Here is a 24941-nt window from a genome sequence, read left to right on the forward strand (position 1 = left end):
AATGAATGTTTTCCAACTTCCAGTCTTGACCCATTAGTAAATTGTGAATTAAGTTTAGTGTGTCATAACCAGCATTTTAAAAATGAAATGGAAAAGAATAGAAAGCATCTGAGCAAACGTAAAAAGTTTATGAGGAATGATTTTATATGTATTTCATAACTTTTTAATATATATATGTTTTTCTATGTGTTTACTGGTTTATGATGTGAAATGTAATTTCCCTTTTAACATTTATCAAAACAAAGCATATTTCTGAACTGCAAAAATGTCCCCCTCATTCCTTAAGACTTTACAATTGAACTATCACACAGAGACTAGACAGATTTTCCTTCATTAAAATCTAGGAACATTTTCAGATCTGGATTGAACTTCTACTGACCTAGTGATAATGAAGAATTAATTTGTATAACTACAGAACATTAAAGGAGAAAGGGACCTTAAGAATCTTCTATTAATTAACACTTTCACGTTTTACTTTACTTTTACATTTGAGCAAACTGAAGCCCTACGATGGTAAATGTCTTGATCAAGGTCTGGATTCAAATTCCAAGTCCTCCATTGCATCAAAAAGCAAATACACAGACATGGAAAATGAAATATTTTATGCTATGTCAATATACAATTTATAATAAGAGACTCAGTTTAGATTTTAAAAGGATATTTCACATAGTGACTCAGAAAGGTTAAACGTAATTATAGGAAGGGTAGATATACCTGATTAATACAAACTAAAGAACACATGGGCTTTGGTATTAAAGATAAAAGTGTTTGAATTCAAATATTGAAGCATGAAACAGGACAAGGAAAAGCTGTTCAGTGATAGATTGCAATTTATAATGAAGGTCTAATTATTATGCATCTTTATACTTCAAATAATAGCAAACTCAAAATTATAGGCAATAGTAGAAATACTTATTGCTGGGATAATGTGATTATCCAATGACACATCAAATTATTCAGTCAACATTATTGAACTGAGTCCAGCAGATAGTATATTTCCCCTGGAAAACTGTAGTGACAGCTCTTTTTAAGTGTTCTTTCTGCTGTCACAAAGTGGATTCTGAATTTTTTTAGTCAAAGAGAAACATGAACACATTGGAAAAGGGAGAGAAGTACAAATACGTTTTTAGGTCACAATTTACTTATATTAAAAATATATAAATATACTAGAAAACAGGAATAAAATGAAGTTAAATTTTTAAAAAAGTATCTTACACTATTTAAAAAACAACACGGTTGCAAAGACTATTATTAAGGGCAACATTGGTTTTTTCTCAACTCCAACTATTATGTTTCTGGATGATGCACATGCAAATACAGTTAGGATTGACTTTTCTTATAAGAAATATATTTGTAAAAATTTTGGCCATGAAATAATGAATGTATTCAATATTTTAATCAATATAAATTACCTTGAAAATTAAGACAGTTTACTTTTCACTGTGCTCATCATAAGTAATTAATGATTATGAAAGTTGTGAGGAGGAGTAGAAGCAAATAGGAGAGTGATTTATGCATATGAAATGTCATCACTGAAAAATGGAAATGAAATTCTAGGATATTCAGTTGATGTAACAAGGTTCATATTTTATTTATTTTTTTCTTTTTGAAAGAAAAACTATATGAAGATATGTTCCAATAACAATAACAAAATCTCTTGATTTGGCTACATTATGTAATTTTTTTGAAATTGTTTTTTCAATGAGAAATTTTGTAAGTTCAAATATGATGAAGGTTAGAGGAAAAGCTGTTATGTGGATTTCAGGATTCTGCTTAGATTTTGCTCTATAAAATGTCATATCTGATTTGCCAGATCTTTTCCCTAGTTAATTTTGTATTTGTATTTGTATGTGTGGCATAATTAGTCTTTTGAATTTACCAATATTCATAATAAATTAAACCTTCCAGTGGGAATAATTTTGTGTGTTACTATGTTTTGGGGAGGGGCTACTGGATTATATGAAAATGTTTTCATCTCTGATTTGTCTTTTCTGCATTTTCCCTTATTTGCATTTGTCATCTTCTCATTCTGGATTCTCTAGGCCTTTCAACCTGGGTCTGATGATTGGGTGATTTCTTATGTTAAGTGCCATGACAGAATAATTTATTATGTGTTGTCAGCTGTGTTAAGAATTAATAAAACATGCATGTTAAATACAACATTCGCACCTTCATCATGAACATATATTACTCAGATTTACCTCCTCCAAATTTTGAAAAATACACTATGTTAAATATTTAACAATAATTATACTTTTTTATTTGATTAAAAAAAAAAATCAAACTTTGGCCATTTATATCAGTGTCCTGCCAGGAGCTAGTACTCGAAAATGTAGTTTATAAAACAACTTCATTTGGGATGTATTTTAGGAATTTTGGTTTTAAAAAATTTTAATAACTAAATTATTTTCCTAATTATTTATAAATCAAGGGTTCTGGGAGAAATATAGTTTATACATAGTCTGAATAAATTTTAATATATTGAGTCAATCAGAAACGACTAATTTACACTGAGTAATCGTCTGAGTTTTCTTTCTTTTCTTTTTTTGCCTTTATGTTGGGAAATTCAGTGACAAGTTACATAAATCAATTTTATGTTTAATTTCATGATGTTGAGCCAGAAGAGGAAAAACACTTTTTAGTAAATAGCCAGTTTATTGATCTCATCTATTCTTAATGAAAATAGATTTATTTGATTTATAATGAGTGAAGATAAAATTTGTTTGGAAGAAAAAATTTCTGAGGTGTAGTTTGTTCTCCTGTCACTTTTCTTCCTCTAATCATGTCTATCTTGGTTATTAAGGATTTTGTGGTTATATTTTTATATTTTATGGGGCAGATGTTTCTAGCCTAAATAATATAAGAAATAATTTGATTTTTAAAATTGCATTCCCATCGATGTATACTTGTTTAAATCTAGGTGATTAAACTTATTCAGTTTATAGAATTTCACATTCACATTTTCCCCTCTAATTTTAGGATCCTCGTCGTAGTCTTGCAGGAGAAAATTGCTGCCTTCGATAGCTGTACTTTCACAAAAAAATTTTTTGTCACAAGTATGTACCAACTTGATATATTTCGTATCATATACATTTGAGGTTTTACTATTTACTTGATAGAATCAGCAAACTAATTGTAATCATAACATCAGTATTTTATAGTTATTCAATTAGGCTATTCCTATGTTTCTGTGGCTGTCTTATTTAGTACTATAATTTTATGGTATGTGTTTTCAACCCATAGCACATTTTCTTCATATTACTAAACAAGTCTTGTACTACATTGCCTCAGTTTCTTCTTACATATTTCCCTTGAGTAATTATAATTAATTCAGATCCATGTAGCTATGTTGTACTTTCAGAGCAGTTGTTAAATTAATTATCATAACATACTTGAGGAGGTAACTGGATTATCGTACATGAGGGATTTGAAACTGGGTGAAATGTGTCAGTGTCTCTCTCTCTCTCTCCCTCCATCTTTCCCCCACCTCCCATGACGTCTGTTGACCAGAAGTGCAGAAATAAGCCCCGAATCTGGAGAGAGAGAGAGAGAGAGAGAGAGAGAGATTGATTTTTTGGGGGAAAAAAAAAAAAGGAACTGGCTCATGCATTGTTTGGCGGGCAAGTCCAAGATTTGTAGGGCAGGCCTGCAGGATGGAAATTCCAGCAGGAATTGAGTCTGAAGAAATCTGGAGTTAGAATTTTTTTCCCACTACAGTCTAGTAAAACAGTAGTATTCACCCTTGTCCTTCATATTTTAACTTCTACAACTCACCATTAAAACTAAAACTTTTTCCAGAGAGTCTGATATGTATATGCTGCAGACATATTTCCGTTGGAACAGATCTTAGTTTTGTTATGATAAGGGAATCCCAGTCATTTTGCTGCATCTTCTGAAGTATTACAACTATTTACACACTTTTTCATCAGCTGTTTACCTAACATCTGTGTATAAGCACTGGGTAGTAGACATTATTCTTTTCTGGTAAGAATTCATGTTCTTGATATAATCAATACATTATAGTCTATATGTAATTGCATATATTATATTAGGTTGGTGCAAAAGTAATTGCGGTTTTTGCAATTGTTTTTAACCCTTTAAACCACAATACTTTTGCACCAGCCCGACATATTGTACTACATAGAACACGTCATATAATAATTCATTATAATACATAGTTTATCATTTTGTAGAGAATAAAGAAGACTACAACTCATCTCTTTGAGCTTGTAATCCTTTCTCTCAGAGATCTACAAAGATAATAATGGAGATCATATTCATTGAGATATTTTTTGTTGTATCACAAAGCCTAATGTACACCATTCACACATTCACATTAGTATCTCCGGCACCTAGGACTTTGGCTGGCACAATTTAAGCTCTCATTAAATATTTCTTGAACGAATGAGTACATTAACCCAGTTATCAGTCAGTTATTTTATGCTGATTAGAAATTTATTGATACTTTAGTAATTATTAAATACAGATAACTAGACAGGATCTTCTATTGCTATATGTTAAATAAATTGAAAGTTTTGGGAAAGCATATATTCATTAATAACATCTTCATTCATAAATATAATATATACATAATATGGGAAGCTTTGTATATTACATGGCCTGTTTTAGCATTTTTTTCTTATACAGGTCTTATGCACTAATACAGGTCTTATATACTAATATATTGCATTATATTTGTATCACTGATTATTATAATTTAAACAACTAAAGAAATAGAACCTATCTAAGGAACCATGTATGAATCTAAGCATTTCTTTCAGATGTGTGGGATAAGGGTGTGGAGTGAATCAGAGTATGAACATTTCAGCCAGATTCACATGCTAGGTTTTCCTGAGAATTTGTCATCAATAGTCTTCTGCTGTTTATCATTAATCAAAGATATGTGTGTTTTGGCTTCTGGAAAGTCAGACATCTCTTTTCCAACTCCATTTTAATTTTATTCTTAGAGCCTATATTTCTTGATAGCTGTTCTCACTTTAAAAATCAGGTCAGGAGCATAGAGCTATTTTTTCCTTCCTCCTTTCTTCCATCTTTTGCTCCCTCCCTCCTTCTCTTTGAGGATCACTCTCTCTTGCCTTTATTATTTTTAAAATGTTAAAGAGCTCAAAGTTGTAAGTATTGGATATGAAATGATAAAATACCAGAAGAAAATATGAAATAATTTATGTGAGACTAGAAGAAAGGTTGATCTCCTCAACTACACAAAAATAAAATGTAACTGCAGGACACAAACATAAATACAGTCACGATAAAAGACAAAATTTAAAACAAAAATTGTAACACAGATGATTGTAGGAATAATTAACTTTGAAAGCTTCTAAAATTAACAGGAAAAAATTCAGTGAGCCAATTAAAATAAGCAAAGGCTATTATTAATTAATGATTTACTAAAAAAGGAAATATAAATGTCTTTTAAATATGAAAAGATGTTCACCTTAATTAAAAATTGAAATGTAATAATACGTAAATTTTAATTTATTTTGGCGGAGACCCAAATGTTTGATGATGTACTGTGCTGTGAATGGTTTAGGGTAGCTGGTATTCTCATATACTCTTGGTGAGAATATAAACTACATAACCTTTTATAGGAAGCAATTTGATGCTATCTACAAAAATTTAAATTGTATCTCCTCTGACCCATCAAAGCATTGTTTTATTATTTATTAAGCATTGTTTTATTATTTATTTATTTATTTATGTATTTATTTAAGTATACTTGACATACAATGTTATACTTGTTTAGTTGTGCAACATAGTGATTCAACATTCATATTACCTTGTGAAGTGATCGCCAAGATAAGTCTAGTAACCATCTGTCACTGTACTAAGTTATTACGATGTTATTATTATTTTTTAAAGAAAGCGTTAACATAGCAAAGCCTTCTTTTCCTTTTTTTAAAAAAATTTTTATTGGGGAATATTGGGGCACAGTGTGTTTTTCCAGGACCCATCAGCTCCAAGTGAAATCATTGTCCTTCAGTCTAGTTGTGGAAGGCACAGATCAGCTCCAAGTCCAGTCGCCGTTTTCAGTCTAGTTGCGGGGGGTGCAGCCCACCATGCCATGCGGGAATTGAACCTGCAACCTTGTTGTTGAGAGCTTGTGCTCTAACTAACTGAGCTATCTGGTTGCTCCTTGGGCAGCTCAGCAGCAGCTTGTTGTCTTCAATCTCGTTGTGGAGGGTGCAGCTCACTGGCCTACGTGGGGATTGAACTGGTGACCCTGTTAAGACCTCGCGCTCTAACTGAGCCATCCAGCTGCCCCCATAATATTATTGAGTGTATTCCCTATGCTGTACATTACATCCCTGTAACTTATTTATTTTATAACTGGAAGTTTGTACCTCTAATTCCCCTTGACCTTTTTTACCCATTCCTCTCTCCATTCTCCTCTGGCAACCATTAGTGTGTTCTCTGTATCTGTGAGTCTGTTTCTGTTTTGTTTTGTGTGTTTATTTTGTTGCTTTAGATTTTGCATATAAGTGAAATCATATAGTATTTATCTTTCTCTGTCTGATTTATTTCACTTAGCCTAATGGCTCTAGGTTCATCCATGTTGTCACAAATGGCAAGATTTCATTCTTTTTTATGGCTAAGTAATACCCCGTTACATATATATGATTACTAACATTCTAAATGTTAGTAATCAGAGTACTAACATTGTAAATAACATATATATATATATATATATATATATATATATATATATATATATATATATCTCACATCTTCTGTATCCAGTCATCTATTGCTGGACATTTAGGTTGTTTCCATACCTTGTAATCCTGCAATGAACGTAGGGATGTATATACGTATATCTTTTCGAATTAGTGTTTTCATTGGATAAATACCCCTAAGTGGAATTGATGCGTTGTATGGTAGCTACATTTATAATTTTTTCAGGAACCTCTGTACTGTTTCCATAGTGGCTGCACCAATTTGCAATCCCACCAACAGTGCATTGGGTTTCCCTTTTCTCCACATCTTTGCCAACACTTGTGGTTTGTTGTGCTTTTGATAATAGCCATTCTGACAGGTGTGAGATGATATCTCATTGTGGTTTTGATTTGCATTTCCCTGATTGTTAGTGATGGTGAGCATCTTTTCATATGTCTGTTGGACATCTGTGTATATCTTTGGAGAAAAGTCTATTCAGGTCCTTTGCCCATTTTTTTAAAATAAAAATTTTAATAAACTTACTGTATTAAATTACTAATTCTATAGAAATATTTTATTTCCTATGAATGTCATTTTTAAAAAGCTTTTATTTTTGGAAATATAGTTATTTAAAGACAGAATCTAATGAATCACCATGTACTTAGGGTCTAGTTTCAACAGCTACCTACTTATGGTCAATCTTTTTCATTTATACTCTTCCCCAATTATTTTGAAGCATATTCTGGACATTATACAATTTAATCTATACATAGTCTATTATCTAACTCTCAATGATAAGAACTTACAAAATCATGTTTTCTGTATTACCAAATGATCATTCAATTTATCATTTAAACTGAAGTCTTTTGATTTGAGCAAATGTCAAACTTGATTTAACTCTGGTCAACAAGTGTAAACTAGAAATGTCCTGGGCCAATGGGGATATGTAGTTATCTTGTGCATTTCCTACCAACGAACTCCCAAGGTTTGTGGCAAAGAAAAACCTTCTTTATCAAAATCCAACGTCCTTGCTAAACCCTTATTTCTATAACTCATTTTTATGCTGCTTATGCTACATTAACTTTGAACCACTCATTATTCTCCCTTCTTTGTGCGTTTGTTGCTTTGTTTTCCTGCCTGAAATGGTCTTTTCACTGGCACCCTCTCACCAGTCTTGAGCCTATGTGTCTTTCTAGGCCCAGTGTAGATACTAGTTCTTGTATTACAGTATTTTCTGATCTCCTTAACTAAAAACAGACTCTTCTTCTAAATTCCCAAAGATTGCAATTCTTAGCCTGTCTGCAGAACATTAGCCCTTCAACATGCTGTGGAAATCAGGATGTCCTGATCAAGTGTGCCTTGGAAATGCTGCCTTCTATTGGGGAATGGCAATGGTGATTAGCATTTTAATCTGTTTAAGTTTATTTACTACATTTTTATGTTTCCCAGACTTATTTGATTACAGACCTCTTTTGTTACCCAACACCCTTTTGGAAAACTTTCATAGCATATAATATCTGCCTCTTTTAAGAAACTTACTTTTTAATCTTATTGTGTGGATTTTCCTTCTACTTGGTCTATCTTTGCCACTAGACAGTCTCTTTGAGAGTGGTTAGCCAGCTTGATTTGGATTAAGGAAGTAAGGCCCATCATGGAAGGTATAATATATCCATTATGTTCTAGTTAACTTAAAACTATTACTGATTTCAATTTTTCTTCTTGTAATAATGTGACGTAATATGCTAAAGATGCAAACACTTATCACAACTGGTTTCAAAGCATGAGCGGTCCTTTCTCAAGGTGTTTAATTAGCAAAATGGTTGGAAATGTAGTGCAACTCTGTCAAAAGTTATCAGGTGAAGAGGATAATTATTTGTATAGGATCAATACTGATCTCCAAGGAAAGTGATATAGTCTGAGCTGGACATTAACAGTAAGTGTTTGGTGGATATTTAAAGGAATGAATATATGTATCTATATATAAATGAATCTTCTCTCTTACCATATTTCCCCGAAAATAAGACCCAGCTGGATCATCAGCTCTAATGTGTCTTTTGGAGCAAAAATTAATATAAGACCCGGTTTTATTTTAATATAAGACCGGGTCTTAATATAATATAAGACTGAGTATAATATAATATAATACCGGGTCTTATATTAATTTTTGCTCCAAAAGATGCATTAGAGCTGATGGTCTGGCTAGGTGTTATTTTCGTGGAAACATGGTATCATGTTGGAAGAAATCCAGAATTTTTCTGAAGTATGAGTTCATTTGAAAATAATATCTTTGTAGCCATCAACTCTTGAGTATCTTCCCAGTATCTGGAGTATTCTTTCCTCCTTTGGGAATGGAAGCTTCTGTTTTATGAGCCTTGAGCAAACACAAAATATAAATTAAATTTGATAAAAATGAATGGGAGATGGAGTTGTTGTTACTCTTTCTTAATGACTCTGTTCTTACTTTTTTAGTTAATATCGTTTAAGGACATGTTTGCCATGTCATCCTAAATGCTTCCTTCTGCATTGCTGGACCCATTGAATAGTTGAAACAAGTATTAGTGTCTGTTGTATTCTGTGACTTGTCCGTGATAGTAAAAAGAGATCTGGAAGCATCAACAGGGTTTCTAGTTTAGCAGTCAGGTACTTCGTGAGTGCTGTGCAGCTTATAAATAAGTCTTGGTCAAGTGGCTTGAGGCCTAGTAGTGAATTTTCAATAATTCCTGATTCACGAGGATTATCAGTTATTCTCTCAGGGTCATGTTTGTAAAATGACTCATGATTTGGGGATGCTGTAAGTGTATTTAGTGTGGTTTTCCTTAAATCTGAAATGTATGGTACTTAAAATGTTGAAAAATAGGGTAGTATAAAGGAAGAACTGTTGTTTCTGGGGACAAGTGATAGGAATAAGTGCAGTAAACTGTGTATTAAAACCCCGTGATGTCTTTTGAGGGCAGATGTTTAGAATATTTGTCAAAAGACAGGATAGTGCATAACCTTGGGAGAATAGAAATGGAAGGGGGGTATGAGAGTGTGCTTTCGGATTCTCTAGTGTTCTGTTTTTGTTTTGGGTGCTGCTTATATATGTATGCTCACTTTGTTGATTTGGGTACTTCTGTATGAATATTATATTTAAATACATACTTTACATAAAAAGTTGAGAAAGCATAAACAATAACAATAACAACAAAAGTTTGTTATTTCTCTTGAAAACTTGAAACTTGAAAACCCTAGAGACCAGATTTATGCAAGTGATGCCAGGTTGGTAAAATTGATGATATTTGGCAAATATTTGTATGAAGGAATTTAGCTTCCTTGAAATACAGCTTCACTTACAGTGATTTATGTCAACATTTTGAACAAAATTCAGTATGACCTAATATTTAAAATCAAGGAACAAATGGAGCTATTTTCTAACTTGAAAGAAGGTTGTTTTTCTGTAACCTCTGCGTTCCCCCTTCCCCCCATTCCTTGACACAGACTGGAACTTTTGGCAGGTGGAAGGAAGCATGTATAGATTATATGTGTTTTTCTGAATTTGGGTATCCTGTGCGTATAAGCCAGTTTTGCATAGGAAACTGAAAAGATGCAGGATATAAGGACTGGAGGACCGGAGCTGGTGAGCATACTGAGAAGCTCAGATTCGTGGTAGCTCGGTTGCCTGTGCCACATAGTTTTTCTCCATTGATTGGTTTCTAGTTCTTAAAGGAGTAGGACCAAAGCCCATGTAGAATGACAGCTTATCCAACTAATGCAGATATTGTTTTGATCATGTAAGCATTTACTTTCTAAAATAGTTTGAAAAGCTCTTGTATAATACGCGTACAATTGTGAGTGCCTTAGTTATGTCTTAATTGGGACTGTAAAATTAGTAAAGACATCAGAGAAAGCATCATGGGAATTTGTGCCAGTGGGTGGAAGGATCAGGTAAAGAGAGCTGATAGAGACCTGGACAGGGAATGCAGCCAATATGATGAAAAAGGAGACACCTTTGTATTTGGCTGTACAGAAAAGGTGGCCTTGAGCAGCTGTCTGATGTGGAAATCCAAAACCCATGTATGTTGAAGAAAACAAAAGACAAAGACTGATAGATGTCATTAGCAGTCATTTCCAATGTGCTTAAATTGAAAGGTAGATAGGAAATCTCCAGAGAGACCAAAGGATTATATAATACGTAACTCTTTACTTTGGCCTGTTTTTACTTTAAGGAGGAAAATTTATTCCTTGTAACCGTATTGTTTTTTTCTTAACTGTTAGATGTGTTTTCTTCAGAAATATAAGGAATGAATTTAAAAGATCTTTAAAATGCAAAATTATTTACAATTTTGGAAAGAACGTTTCTTTTTATGATTAGAAGCAAATTTGTAATATTTATAAGAAGGGATTGGCAGGTTAATGTGACATCTAAGCTCAGTTCAAGTTAAAAGTAAAATCTATCGCTCTTCTTTTGGTTTGTCATCTATGTACAATGGACTAGGTCGCCATGACGTTTTCATAGTCTGGCCAGGTACCCAATACATAGTAGATACTCAATGAATATATGTGGAATGAACTAAATTATAACTTTCTTATTCTCTGCACATAATTCCTATCCATTGAGCCTTATAATGGCAGTACTCTTCCATTCATGATGTTTCGTAAACATGAAAAGAAAAAATAAATCAGAGTTTTAAATTCAAAGCTTATGGAACCCGAAGAGGGTCATTAATCAGCTGTAAGATGGTCAAGTAAATCTTTGAAGTGTTATTTAATGTTTTTTGTGCTTATATGTCTTTGTGGAGAGCATATTAATAGTCTTCTGGATTTCATACAGTATGTGTTCTGTTGTGACTGGTGTTTTTCATTGAACGTAGATATAATCATAGTCCATCCATGTTGTAGAATTAATTGATTATTTTCAGTATTTTCTGTTTTAAAGATTTAATTTTTTAGCGTAGTTTTAGGTACACAGCAAAAATTGAGCATTGTGGTACCTTAGTAATGAAGGTACAGAGATTTCCCATATACCTTTCTCCCCACACATACCTAGCCTCACCCCTTCTCAACATTATTCACTAGAGTGGTACACTTGTTACAATTGAACCTACATTGACACATCATTATCACCCAGAGTCAGTAGTTTAGCTTAGGGTTCATTCTTGCTGTTGTACATTTTATAGGTTTAGATGAATGTATACTGACATATCTCCATCACTGTAATATCATACAGAGTATTTTCATTGTCCTGAAAATCCTTTGTGTCCATTCATTATCTCTGCCCTCCTTATTCCTCCAGCAACCACTGATCTTTTAATTAACTCCGTAGTTTTACATTTCTTATAATGTCAGAAGTATATAGTAGGTACCTTTCTCAGATTGGTTCCTTTTATTTAGTAATATGCATTCAAGTTTCCTCCATGTCACCACCTGGCTTGAAGATTTACTATAAGGCTGTTACAGCAATCAAGACAGTGTGATGTTGGCAAAAGAATAGATAGATCAATGGAATAGAATTGAGAGCCCAGAAAGATGCGTAGACCTTTGACAAAGACCAAAGGTAGAACAGTGGAGCAAAGATATTCTCTTCAACAAAAGATACTCGAACAAGTAGACATTCACGTGCAAAAATCTGATTTTAGATACAAACCATACATCCTTAACAAAAATGAACTCAAATTGATGCAGTACACAAAAGTTTAAAATTTGTAGATGATAACAGCAGAAAACCTAGATGACCTTGGGTATGGTGGTGATTTTTCTGATACAACACCAAAGGCATAATTCATGAAAGAAATAACTGATAAGGTGGACTTCATTAACATTAAAAACTTGTGCTCTGTAAAAGACATTGCCAAGAGAATGAGAAGAAAAGCCACAGACTGCGAGAAAATATTTGTAAGAGACATCTAATAAAGGACTGTTAGCCAAACAAATATTCTTAAAACTCAACAGTAAGAAAACAACCCATTTAAAAAATGGGCCAAACACCTTAGTAGGCACCTCACCAAAGAAATATTCAGATGGCAAATAAGCACATGAGAAGATGCTCGACATCATATGTCAACAGGGAAATTCAAAGGAAAACAACAGTGAGATACCACTACACACCTACGACACCAAATGCTGACAGAAATGTAGAGCAGCGGGAACTTGCATTCATTGCTGGTAGGAATGCAAAATGGTCCAGCTACTCTGGAGAACAGTTTGGTGGTTTCTTACAAAACTTAGACATATTTTTACCATAGTGATCCAGCAATTGCACTCCTTTATCTTTACCCAAAGGAGTCGAAAACTTAAGTCCAGTTAGAGAAACCTGCACATGGTGTTTATAGCAGTTTTGTCCACATTGCTAAAATGTAGAAGCCACCAAGATATCCTTCATTGGGTGGCTGGATAAATAGACTGTGGTATATTCAGACAGTGGAATAGTGTTCTTCGTTTCTTTTTCTTGTTGAACAATATTCCATTGTATGTATAATACCACATTTTATCTGTTTAGCAAGTGATGAACATTTAATTTGTTTCCATTTGGGGGCTATTAACAAATAATGCTTTCTTGAATGAAAGGTTTTTGTGGGGAAATAATATTTTCATTTCTCTTGTGTATATGTATTTGTGTGGACATGTATTTTCATTTCTCTTGGGTATGTACCTAGGAGCCAAATTAATTGCTGGGTTATGTGGTTATTCTATCCTTCACTATTTGAAGAGCTGCTAGGCAGAGTAATTGTACTATTTTACATTCTCACCAGCAGTATGAGGGTTCCAGTTTCTGCACATTCTTGTCAATAATTGTTACTGTTTCTTTGATTATAGCCATTCTATTGGTATCTCATGAAGTGGTCTCCAATTATAGTTTTGATTTGCATTTCCCTGATGGCTAGTGATGTTGAACATCTTTCCATAGCTTGTTTACCATCTTACATGTTCTTTGTTAAATTTAATAGTTCTATTTATTGAGTCATAATAGTTCTGTTTATATTCTAGATATAGTCAGTTATCAAGTGTAAGTTTTGTAAAACTCCCATTCTCTGAGTTGCCTCTTGCCTTTCTTGGTGGTGTCCTTTGAGGCCCAAAATTTTTCGTTTTGATGAAATCAAATTTATCTATTCATCACTTGTTATTTTTGGTGTCGTATCTAAGAAAGCATTGTGTAATCTAAGGTTATAAAGATTTACCACTATGTTTTTTTCCAAAAGGTTAATGCTTTTAGCTTTTTCATTTAAGTCTTTGATTCATTTTGAGTTAATTTTTGTATGCAATGTGAAGACAGGGTTTAATTCTTTTGCATGGGGATATCCAATTGACCCACCATCAATTGTTGAAAAGACTATGGAAAGTGTCTTAGATCCCTTGTTGAAAGTCAATTGACCATGAATGCAGACATCTGTTTTTGTTTCTGTTTTTGTTTTTTTCAAAATGGTCTGAAATCTTTTGAGTTGTCCTTACCAAGAAAAAACGAGGCAGAGTGTTACAGAGAGTAGTTAAAAATCCTTTGTTTTTCAAAATGAATTCAGGTCAACTCCCCATTAGAACCATGATTCTGGGAGGATGCCATCTAAACTTGTATCAGTCTCATGTGCCTTTTAAATTACTTTAGTAATGGAAGAATCTTCATTTAATGTGCTTGTCTTAGATTTTACCTTGGATCTTAACATTTAAATTTGGAAATCTGAGTTTAAAATATCACTTCTCTTTTACTTTGTTCACAAACTTTGTAAACACGGTAGAATTAGTCCCAGTATTACAGAGGTTTAGGTTTTTTTTTCCTTCACTTGTTTTCAAAGTTTAGCTGGAGGCAACAGTTAATCTTTAAAGGAGTCATGCTTATAAAGTTGGGATAGTGCTGAGTGGCTGATGTTCTGCTGATTCCAGCTGTAAAATGTTTTTGAAGAGCAGAAAAACAATTTGCTTTTATTCCAATACACTATAATTCTTGAGGTCCACTGAGTTTCTACAAACATTGACTCAAAATGTAAAATGAAGAATTGTTAACTACATTTTTCCTTAGTATCCTTTTGTTTTAGAAAGGAGAATATACTTTTTAGGATCCTCTCAGGAAAACTGGCTATCAGAATTGATTGAAAGTTAGATTATGTTGACTTTAAACTTCAGGAGATCAGCTACCTCTAATGTAAAGCTATATAATTCACAGGTATTTATTTCTGTTTTTCGTTTGGTTCTTCTTTCATGACATTTAAAAGGGAGAAACTTTACTTTAGACCATATTTATACTCATTTTTCCAGCTCTGAAAATATCTGTTGAATATATGTATACACATAAGTATATTTTTGTATGAATAAAATTAGTTTACTCAATGGGAGTGTAATAATGAATCTATTATGTAAATACTGCATATTATTTGTTAGAATTGTCTTTGTACTATTTTAGGGGGCCTTTGTACTGTGCATGTGTCCATCTTATATGTCCATAATGAGCATTGAGTGGATATAGTAATATCCTAGTTATCCAGAAGTCGATTTTCCAAAACGCCAAAATATCCCAAACACCTCCCTTCAAATAAAAAGTTTTTTTTTTTTAATGATTTTATACTTTTTTTTTTTTTTTTTACAGGACTTTGTTGGGGGAACAGTGTGTATTTCTAGGATTATTTTTCAAGTCAAGTTGTTATCCTTTCAATCTTAGTTGTGGAGGGTGTCGTTCAGCTTCAAGTTGTTGTCCTTTCAGTCTTAGTTGTGGAGGGTGCAGCTTAGCTTTAGGTCCAGTTGCCGTTGCTAGTTGCAGGGGGCGGAGCCCACCATCCCTTGGTTCGAGGAATTGAACTGGCAACCTTGTGGTTTAGAACCCACTGGCCCATGTGGGAATCGAACTGGTAGCCTTCGGAGTTAGGAGCATGGAGCTCTAACCACCTGAGCCACTGGGCCGGCCCCAAATAAAAAGTTTTTTAAATGACATGCAAAAACGTAGAAACATTTTATTTGATGGGACTTTTTCTTAGGGTCATTGTCTTCTTTATAAGTTCTTTATTTTCTTTAAAAATGAAAACTCGAAATAGATGGCAGTTGAAGGAGGTGATGTGAAAACTATAATTTAAAAGACTCTCTGAATTCAGGGAACTGTGTGAACCAATAGAAAGATTTCTATTGATAATGGCTTTGAAATGAAAGTTCTGGCTCTTAGGTGAGCACACTATTTGAATATTTGAAAAATTTTCTTATGTAGATGACTTTTTTTGCCCATGCCTTAGAAATATGCTTTGATTAATTTAGGTGCTGCATTTAATTTATTCAAACATCTTTATTAAGCTGTTTTTCAGGTAGTGTTCTAGGCAGTGGAGATTCAGCAGTGAACAAAAAGGCACAAATCCTTGACTTTACATATCTCTCTAATTAAGTGGGAGGAAGATAGAAATTAACAAAAAATAAGAACATAAGAATTATTATTTTTTTGCCAGTAAGTGTCAAAGTAATTTTTTTCTTATTAATAAGTATGCTTTTGCATAAACTATCATACGTTGATATTCTTTGTGGGATCAGTAACAGATTAGGAACTTCTGCCGGGTAGAGTATTGTCAGCTGTGCGCTTTACACTTCAGAAATGCTATGGTTTTGCTATTAGGCACATATGTTTCATGTACTTTGTCTATTTTTTTTGCCATGGGAAGAAAAGGTTATTGTTATAAAATCTTTTCTGTCTTATGATAGTATACATGTAGATTCCAAATGGAGACCTAAACTTTGAAATAGATAACCTCCGTTTGATCCTCTCGTGTACATTTTTAGAGAAAAACATTTGTGAAAATATTAACCCGGTATTTGTGGAATGATAAACCAGGAGTTCTTTAGGTTAGGCTTTTTGTGTTCTTTGTTACTGCAGTCTCTTTAGACTAGTCCTTTTAAAGCGGTTTTGTGAGACAGTGAAGTATTTTTTGTATAGTTGACCGATGAGATCGTTAGCCTCAGAGATCTTACTGGCATAGCCAGGAAGGGAGATGAGAGCCCTCAGGATGACACACATCACTTTTGTGACTAAATTGTGTGTGTCTCGGTTAGTAGAATACAGGAAGATGGCATTGGTGTTTCCATGTATGGATGGTGTTCACTGTCAGGAATACGTGATTTATTTGTGTTGACAGAAGAAAGCCGTAAAATAATCCTTCCTACTAGTTTGTTACTGGCTGGGCTGAAGACAAGAAGAATGAAATTGAAAATTGAGTGCTTACTGTAGGAATATGTAAATAGTTCCCCAACATTTTTCCAATGAGGCACCCTTTGTGGATTACTTCTCTTTGGCCCCATATTTAAGTACTTGTTCTCTGTTGTTTTTTTTTCCCCCTCTACCACCATGGTACTGTCATTTCCTTTTATGTGCATATCTTCCTTATCTTTTGCCCTTAAATTCCTGAACCAACTGTATCCTTCCTCTTTCCTCTCCAAACATTGTTGCTTGACTTATGAAGTTGTAGACTTACGAACTTTAAATGTTTCCCCTTAGCTTCTCTCTCTTGTTTTATGAATAACTGTATAAAATGCCCAATTTTTGCTAAAAGTGATTACCAGTTTTTCCCAGATTTGTTTCTTGATTGGAACAAAGTCAAAACCGAAAGGAAACTGTAGAGGGGGAAAGAAAGAACTTCACTTAGCTATTAAAAAAAATGAGTAGTATTATGGGAATTTTATGTGACACTTGAAAAAAACAAAAGCATTTGATTGTTCCATTTTTATGGCTTCAAAGTATGATGCACCAATAGAAAATTTATGAAGACATTTCTCAATATTGCCATTTGACATGTTTCAGGCTGCTATCCTTGTCCAGGGCCCAACATGAACCCTGTTGCTCTTGGGAGCCGCTGGCTGGCTTACGCAGAAAACAAGGTAAGGCATGGCCCATGTGTGGATCATTGGTAATGGAGCAAATCTTGAAGAATTTTCCCAAAGTGATTACCAACCAATAGCGAATGTTTAACTTACTAGTTTATTTTCTTTGGTTTTGGTTGGATGCCCAATAATTGTCCTATCTTCCTTCTTGCTTAAGATCAGTATTTGGACTCAACCCTAATTTTCTATGCTTAATTTCATATAGAGAACTTTACTCCATTAATCTTAAACCTCAACATTGATATTATCAAAGGTATTTCTGTGGAGCTGGACATTAGGAGGCGGGAATGACTTCTGCCTCTATTGGTAGGTTGGGAATCTGAGGCATAGAATAATTAAATTTACTTTAACTATTTGTCTACGACTAAATCTAAACAAGGGTTCAGACATTTGTCTTAATAATTAAATCACAGATGCTCACATTTTATTGAATTTTCCCATTGTTTATCAATTTCACTTATGTATTATGGTTATCATAGTAAATGAAGACATTATATTTATACACTGAAAGTTTTGTTTTTGTCCAATTCAAAACACATGGCAAATTTGAATTTTCGGAAAGGAAAAGTGAAATCCCTTTTATGCTATTTAGTGGCCTGTATGTGAATATAGAATTAAATCTAAAAAAATGGTAGACTTCAAAGAAGATAATCATTTTTTGTTTCACTTTTGCTTGTTTCTTAAAATATTTATTGAAGAGTTTTTAACACAAGTCTAGGTATGGCAAGTACAGTAAGTATTTAATGAAAGCAAAGAGCAAGTAAATTCAAAAGCGTCTGAAATTCATAAAATCAAGAAACTACTGAAGAAAGTTATTTTTCTGGCGAATTCCTTGACACTTTTCTAAAATTCTGTCTGCTACAGGTAGATATTTTACATTTTACTGAATGCCAGAATGCCAATCTGTTCTTTCTATTGATTTTCCAGTATATCTCAAAAAATAGAGAAATATATATCTTCAAATGAGACAAGAGGCATACTATTCAATGTGGAGACAATGGTGTCTTCTAATGTTTACATTTGTAATACATTTCTTTGAGTGCTGGAGACATCCAAGAAGATGTAATAATTGTAATTGGCTCTTGTAGATGTATTCTCATGTGTGAAAAATTACCCAGTTAGAATTGTGTTATGCAAATAGTAACGTATTTTTTTCATGTGGGAAGGACTCCCTTCATAGATGCATAGGCTGGATGTGTGCCAAGTGTCGTGCCTTTGTAGAGATACGTGTCAATAATATCTAGTGTTACATAAAGAGACCAGAAAGTGTAGTGGCATTCACAAGGGCTTTGCTATTCAGCTGATTGTTCCATCCTTTGGAAGAAATATTTCTAGATAAATCTTTCCGTAGTATTTACATAACAGTTTCTCATTGTTTTTTAGCTTTTGGGCTGAGTGATGAATTGCAAAATGTAATCAATTTTTTGAATAAGTCTCTTTTAGTGAAAATGCTCTTTGACTAAAATTTTAAGCAAGAGGACATATATCTTGATTGGGTTTGTTTTTCAATGCCTCTTTTTAACTGTACTTTTAGCTCAGAAAACTTACAGAAAACTTGCAAGAATAAATATAGTACAAATAGCCCAAAGCCCACCCATGTACCCTTTAGTCTGAGCCATTTCAGAGTAAGTTTACATATATCATATTACCCCTTAATATTTAAGTTATCAGGCAGTTTAATATTGATAAAATGCTTTTATCTAATTTACCATCCATATTCCAGTTTTGTCAATTAATCATATCATGTCATTTGTAGATTTTTTTTTCCTATGGTACAAGATCCAGTCTAAGATCGGGGATTGTATTTTGTTGGAATGTCCCTTTAGACTCTTTTAGTATGGACTGTTACGCAATGTTTGTCTTTTACAACCTCGAAAATTTTGATGATACAACTTCCTCTCTCTACCCACTACTCTTTTTAAAAAGCAGAATGATTTTTACTTTGAGTTTTTTGATGTTTTCTTTTGATTATGTTGAAGTTATATATTTCCCTTCCCTATATTTTGTATCTGTATTTTGGATATGAATTCATGGATTCCTATTTTTTCATTCACTTTTAATTGTTTCTGTCTTTATCAAATTCTCCCAGAGTTGAACAATGAGAGAACCCCTGTAGGCTGGTTCTTGTGATATTATGACATGCCTTCATCGGATATTTTTAAAAATGATTTCTTTACTTGCTGTCATAAGAATGTGTCCAGTTTCATCTTGTGCTTGCCCCACCTCAGCCCTGGAATCTGCTACTTCTGACCTCCTGGTTCCTTTTAGTGGATAAGGGTATTAATACTAAGCTTTGTCTGGTAGGTGTGCTCATTGTTGCTGGAGTTGTTTTGCTTTTCGACCCTTTTAGTGGCCAAAGTTTGGAAACATATGCGTATTGTTTCCACACTTATACTTCTCTATATATTATACATAAGTAGAAAAATATACATATATGTATACTTGTGCACTTGTGTATACACATGTACACATTCTTTCGTTTCATCCCCCATTTCCTGTTTATATGTCCCTTGTTTTGCATAGGAGACCGACATAAGCACATCTTCTTCCATTGTTCAATCCTATACTACAAGAAATAATTGCAGAATTGCTTGCTAATACCACTGTAAAAGTCAAACCAAATAAAAAGAGTTTAGTATTCTTTTGCAATTCTCTCCACTCCCATCGCTGCCTAATACTGAATGTGTCATTTTAAAGTTTTGTTTTATAATCTTTATGTAGGATTTAAGAGGACAAAACCTCCAATACTGTGTTTATATTTTATTTTGATTAATTTATCCTTCGTTGCTGTTACAGTTTTTATTGGACATATAATTGTTTACATTTGTTTTTATATTTTATTTATATGCTTATGTATTTCATTATATGTTATATATATTTCTATTTCCTTTTCTTTCCCAAAATGTAATATATGTGGTCTTTCGTATTTTGCTTTTTTGGCTTACCTATGTTTCCTGGAAATTAATCCATTTGATAGTTTTATATTACAGAAATTTCTGATTTATCTTTAATTTTGATGAACTGAGATATAAATGTAATTTTCAAATGAATGATTCTATGCTTTAAACAAAAATTTGTCTCAATTACGTTTATGTAGAAATTCTGACACAGAATTCAGTTTCAGTTTTTTTGAAAAGATTTTCACATATTTATTGCTTGTTTTCACATATTTGTCCTTGATTATTTTAATTATCTGAAGTGGGGAAAAGATAGTGGTATTTCCAAGATAACATTCTTTGTACATATGGTAAGAGGCACCCGAGGGGTAATTTTCATAATTGTTCTGAATGTGTATTTGTAAATAAATGAATGAGTGAGTGAGTGAATCAGTGAGACACATTCTTTTTATTAACTAAAATGGTTGTTTTCTAACTCACTATTTTCCCCTATGTGAAACCACATTTGCTGATCACCTGTCATTTGGAAAATTCCTCACCATTGACCTTGAAATCTGCTTAAGCAACCACTCAGTGGGCAGCTTGGCATCTCCTATCAGACTTTTAAAGATATTCCATTATAACATATTATTATTGCTTTGAGCGATTGTTTTTTAATAAATGTCAGTGATGAAGAAAATTTTGATTTTAGAATTAAAGGTTTAATGTTAATCTTTATCAGTTGACGTTTTAAATTACATAAAGCATTTTTTGTTCTTATATTTTGGAAGATGTAGATTCTGTCTCAATTCTATGGGCTTTTATAATTCATATTAGACTATGGAACTGTTCTAATACTCTAGTCATTTTTTAAAAAAAATTTACATGTAAAAATCTGGCTAATGATTTTTTAAAAACTGAATTTAGGAAGTGTAGGATTTAATCCCGGTTTATTGCTGAGCACATGAGAGAATCATGGATGTCAAACTAGCGATTCACTTTGAAAATTGGCAGGTTAATTTTTGTAGGTTGGGCAGGAAGAAGCGCGTGTCTTTTTCACGGTAAAACTAGTAAGCCTTATGAAGTGGATAGCTACTATATGGGTCGTAGTGGATTTATGCACAATTTGTGCCACTTTTTCACTGACATGGTTGAAAATGGAAATATGGCAATTTTTTGTCATTTTAAAGTTTTGTTTTATAATCTTTATGTAGGATTTAAGAGGACAAAACCTCCAATTTGCTAGCACATTAAATATTTAATGTTAGGAAGGCATGCGTCCCTTGATTTTTGTTTTTAAGTTTTATTTGGGGGAAGGCTGCCAGATCCCAAATTCTACCATTTCAGTGTTTATGAATTCTTAAAGACCATTCATCTTGTAATTAAAAATCATATTTGAGCATGAAACTGCCTGAGTGGCACCAGTAGATTATAAAAAGGAGTAAAAGTGTCTCAGCGGGCTTTTGGCTGTTTGTATGAAATACACTCATGCAAACATTCCCACCCACCACAATCATTATGCGTGGTGAATAAGCTCTATCCTAATAGCTTGTAGATTAAACAGTTTAATAGAAATGACTTTCTGGTTCCTTTCTCTCGTTTTCCAGTTGATTCGATGTCATCAGTCCCGTGGCGGAGCCTGTGGAGACAACATTCAGTCTTATACAGCTACAGTCATTAGTGCTGCTAAAGTGAGTATCCAGTAGTCTCTGGGAGTTGTGATTATGTGGAATAATTACCAAGTTTTTCTCCCGAATTCGATTGCGATTGCCTCTTCCCTTTTCATTCCCAAATGAAAGTAAGACGTCAGTCAGAATTATTTTGTCACTCATGAGACACGGTGGCTAAATGATTAGGTATTTAATTTCTTCAGGTTCATAAATAATACTTTACTTTGTGTTGCAATGATTACAGGGTTTCTATTTATCCAATTTTAAATATTTAAGTCTGTAAGCTAAAGTCTGTTATGTAATTAGTAACTCTTTCAAACGAAGCTTTACATGTCTGAAGTGGTGACTTCTGGATTCTTGCTGTATGATTTTCATTATTCTATCAATACTGACGTCCCTTTGCACCTTTGAACATTTAGGAATCTTTTTGACATAAAAAGAATATTATTCCTTAGGAAAATGGGAGTTAAACCCCTGGCACATTAAAAAATTCACTTATGTCATAGGGCTGCCCCCTGCACATTTGTCATGTGAGTTCTTTTTGTGTGTTTGCGAGGGTTAATTTTGATGATGGCTTGTAAACTTTATGCTGATTATAAGGTATTCTTATAATCACTATCCTTTTGAATTCTGAAGTATACAACAAAACAATTCTAATAATAGGGATGACATAGTGAATCTAAATGACAGCATATAATAGAAAGCACAACTGTTCAGAAAAGAACAACAGTTTAAAGTAAACCACAGGGAGGGAATCAAAGGTCACACTGTTTTTATGTAAAACAAATACAAAAATACTTCAAGATTGATCACAAATGCTTACATGGTGTGCTTTAGAATGTGCTCGTTGGTTTGATGAGAGAAGCATTACATACTTTTCACTCAGAAGGTAAATACTGAATGTCTTTATGCTTACAGCACTATATATTTTAGATTTGAGAATCTTTATAAAAATTGTTTACTTCTCTTCGTGTGTATGCAAAAATTACGGTGGTTATTTCAGTGAAGAGAAATCTGAGACAAAGTAATTAGGCAGCATCAGTGTTATTCAGTTAGTTTATAATAGATGCACAAAATAGACCAATGAGATCTACTGCTCAAGTATTAGATTTTTCTTTTTAGACTTATCTGTGCCATACACTCGCATCTGGGTAGCTCATTGTATTATCATTTTGACTAATTTTCAGTTATGTGATGGAGGACAACTTTTCAGCTCCTCTTTTGTTCTAATTATGTGTTTTTGTGTCTGCATAAAAGGAAAGTGACCTGCTTTGTTCAGTAACTGTTTAGCCGTTTAACTATTAGCTGAAAAAATGGACATGCTGGAATGAGGCTAGACTAAATATGCTTTGCAAAGAACAAGTCCAAACTCCCTACATTTTATACTCCGATATTTCAGACTGCAAGGAATATACTCGTGTCTTCCACATTTAGATGCTTAAGAAATTACGTTTTGACAACACCTTGATCCAGTCAATTTCAAATAGACGCTTGGTCACCAATGAAATTGGTGTTAATTGAAATTCATTGTTAGCTCTGCCAATGGATAGAATTCTGCCTTTAGCTCTTGAACAAAGTGGTTAATGTTTAATCTTTTTAAATTGCTTTTACCTGATTGTAATGATTATTCATGTTCTTGTTTGTAAATTTGCAAAACGAAGTGAAAACATAACCATGGACATAAAAGTCACCCATTTCTTGATAGTTTTAACACATTCAATCCAATCATATATCTTACCCTGTTCTTTTAACTTGTACTTAAATGTCATGAAATATTTTTGAAAACGTTTTTCTTATATTTATTTGTACACTTATAGACTCCTGAGTTAGAGAGCATGAGCTTTATTTAAAAATGCTGACAAATTATTTTCCTAAAATCCTACCAGAAATAGAATGATCCTTAATTTCACTTGGATATTTTATATAGGAAAGATTAGAAAGTTGGGATGTCTCCCACCCCCACAATGATAATTTCTCTTAGTAAGTTATTGGATATTAGAAGCTTCGTGGGTAAATTAGCTTTGTAAGGTATAAAGCAGTTTCAGTTTTACATGGTAAATACATCAAATCTACAATTATAAATATATTCTTTTGTTTTTGTTACTGTTACATTATGGATTATACTCCTATTATATTAGTGTGTTCACTTGTGAAAATTAATCATTATGAACACTTATAATTCCTGTACTTTGCTGTATAATGGGGTATAGAAGTTTACTAAGAAAAGAAATTCTAATCTCCCTAAAATATCTTCAGACCTAGAAATCCTCTCCAGAGAAATTTAACATTTAACAATAAACAAGGGCAACGTTACAAAGATTCTTCCATAGAATGAAAAAGAGTCAGATTATGCCTAATTTGTGTTATGATGCAAGATTGCCTTGTATTGAAACTTGATAAGAGCATTATGAAAAACAAAAACTATAATCCTGTCTTAAGAACATAGATATAAAAAGTCCTAAATAAAAATTAGCAGAGAAAAGAAAACAATATATAGTAAGGATAATGTGTCACAATCCAGTTGGGATAATTCCACAATATTAAGGCTGGTTTATTACTGAAAATCGATGAGTGTAATTTGCCACATTAACAGAATAAAGGGAAAAGAAAGATTATCTCAATATATGCACAAAAGGAGTGATAAAATCGAACATATGTGTATTGATAGAGTCTTTTAGTAAATAGTGATAGTTTCTGGTTCTCTAGAATTCCATTTCTCTCAAATTACCAGACTGTTTAAATACAGTAAAAATGGTCATCTTAAAGATGTTTTTGATAACTCCAATATCTGGCTCCCTTTTGGGTGTGTTTTTGTTATTTGTTTCTGCTGGTCCTCATTTATGACATCTTGACTCTTTGTATGCCAGAATTTATTTTAAAAATCTTTAGAAACAGTTTTGAGTGT

General features: G+C 33.0%; 1 protein-coding gene across 25 annotated transcripts in view; it reads left to right on the forward strand.

Moving 5' to 3' along the window:
• BCAS3 (BCAS3 microtubule associated cell migration factor) overlaps positions 1–24941 on the forward strand; it is a 519095-nt gene that overhangs the window by 114667 nt on the left and 379487 nt on the right. For all 25 annotated transcript variants that reach the window (XM_074320579.1, XM_074320576.1, XM_074320587.1 and 22 more), the window contains exons 9-11: positions 2980–3056; positions 17411–17487; positions 21974–22057. In XM_074320579.1, the coding sequence (XP_074176680.1) occupies positions 2980–3056; positions 17411–17487; positions 21974–22057 (238 nt within the window). The remainder of the gene's footprint in view (positions 1–2979; positions 3057–17410; positions 17488–21973; positions 22058–24941) is intronic.

The sequence above is a fragment of the Rhinolophus sinicus genome, linkage group LG15, assembly GCF_036562045.2.
Source record: "Rhinolophus sinicus isolate RSC01 linkage group LG15, ASM3656204v1, whole genome shotgun sequence".
NCBI classification, from domain to species: Eukaryota; Metazoa; Chordata; class Mammalia; order Chiroptera; family Rhinolophidae; genus Rhinolophus; species Rhinolophus sinicus.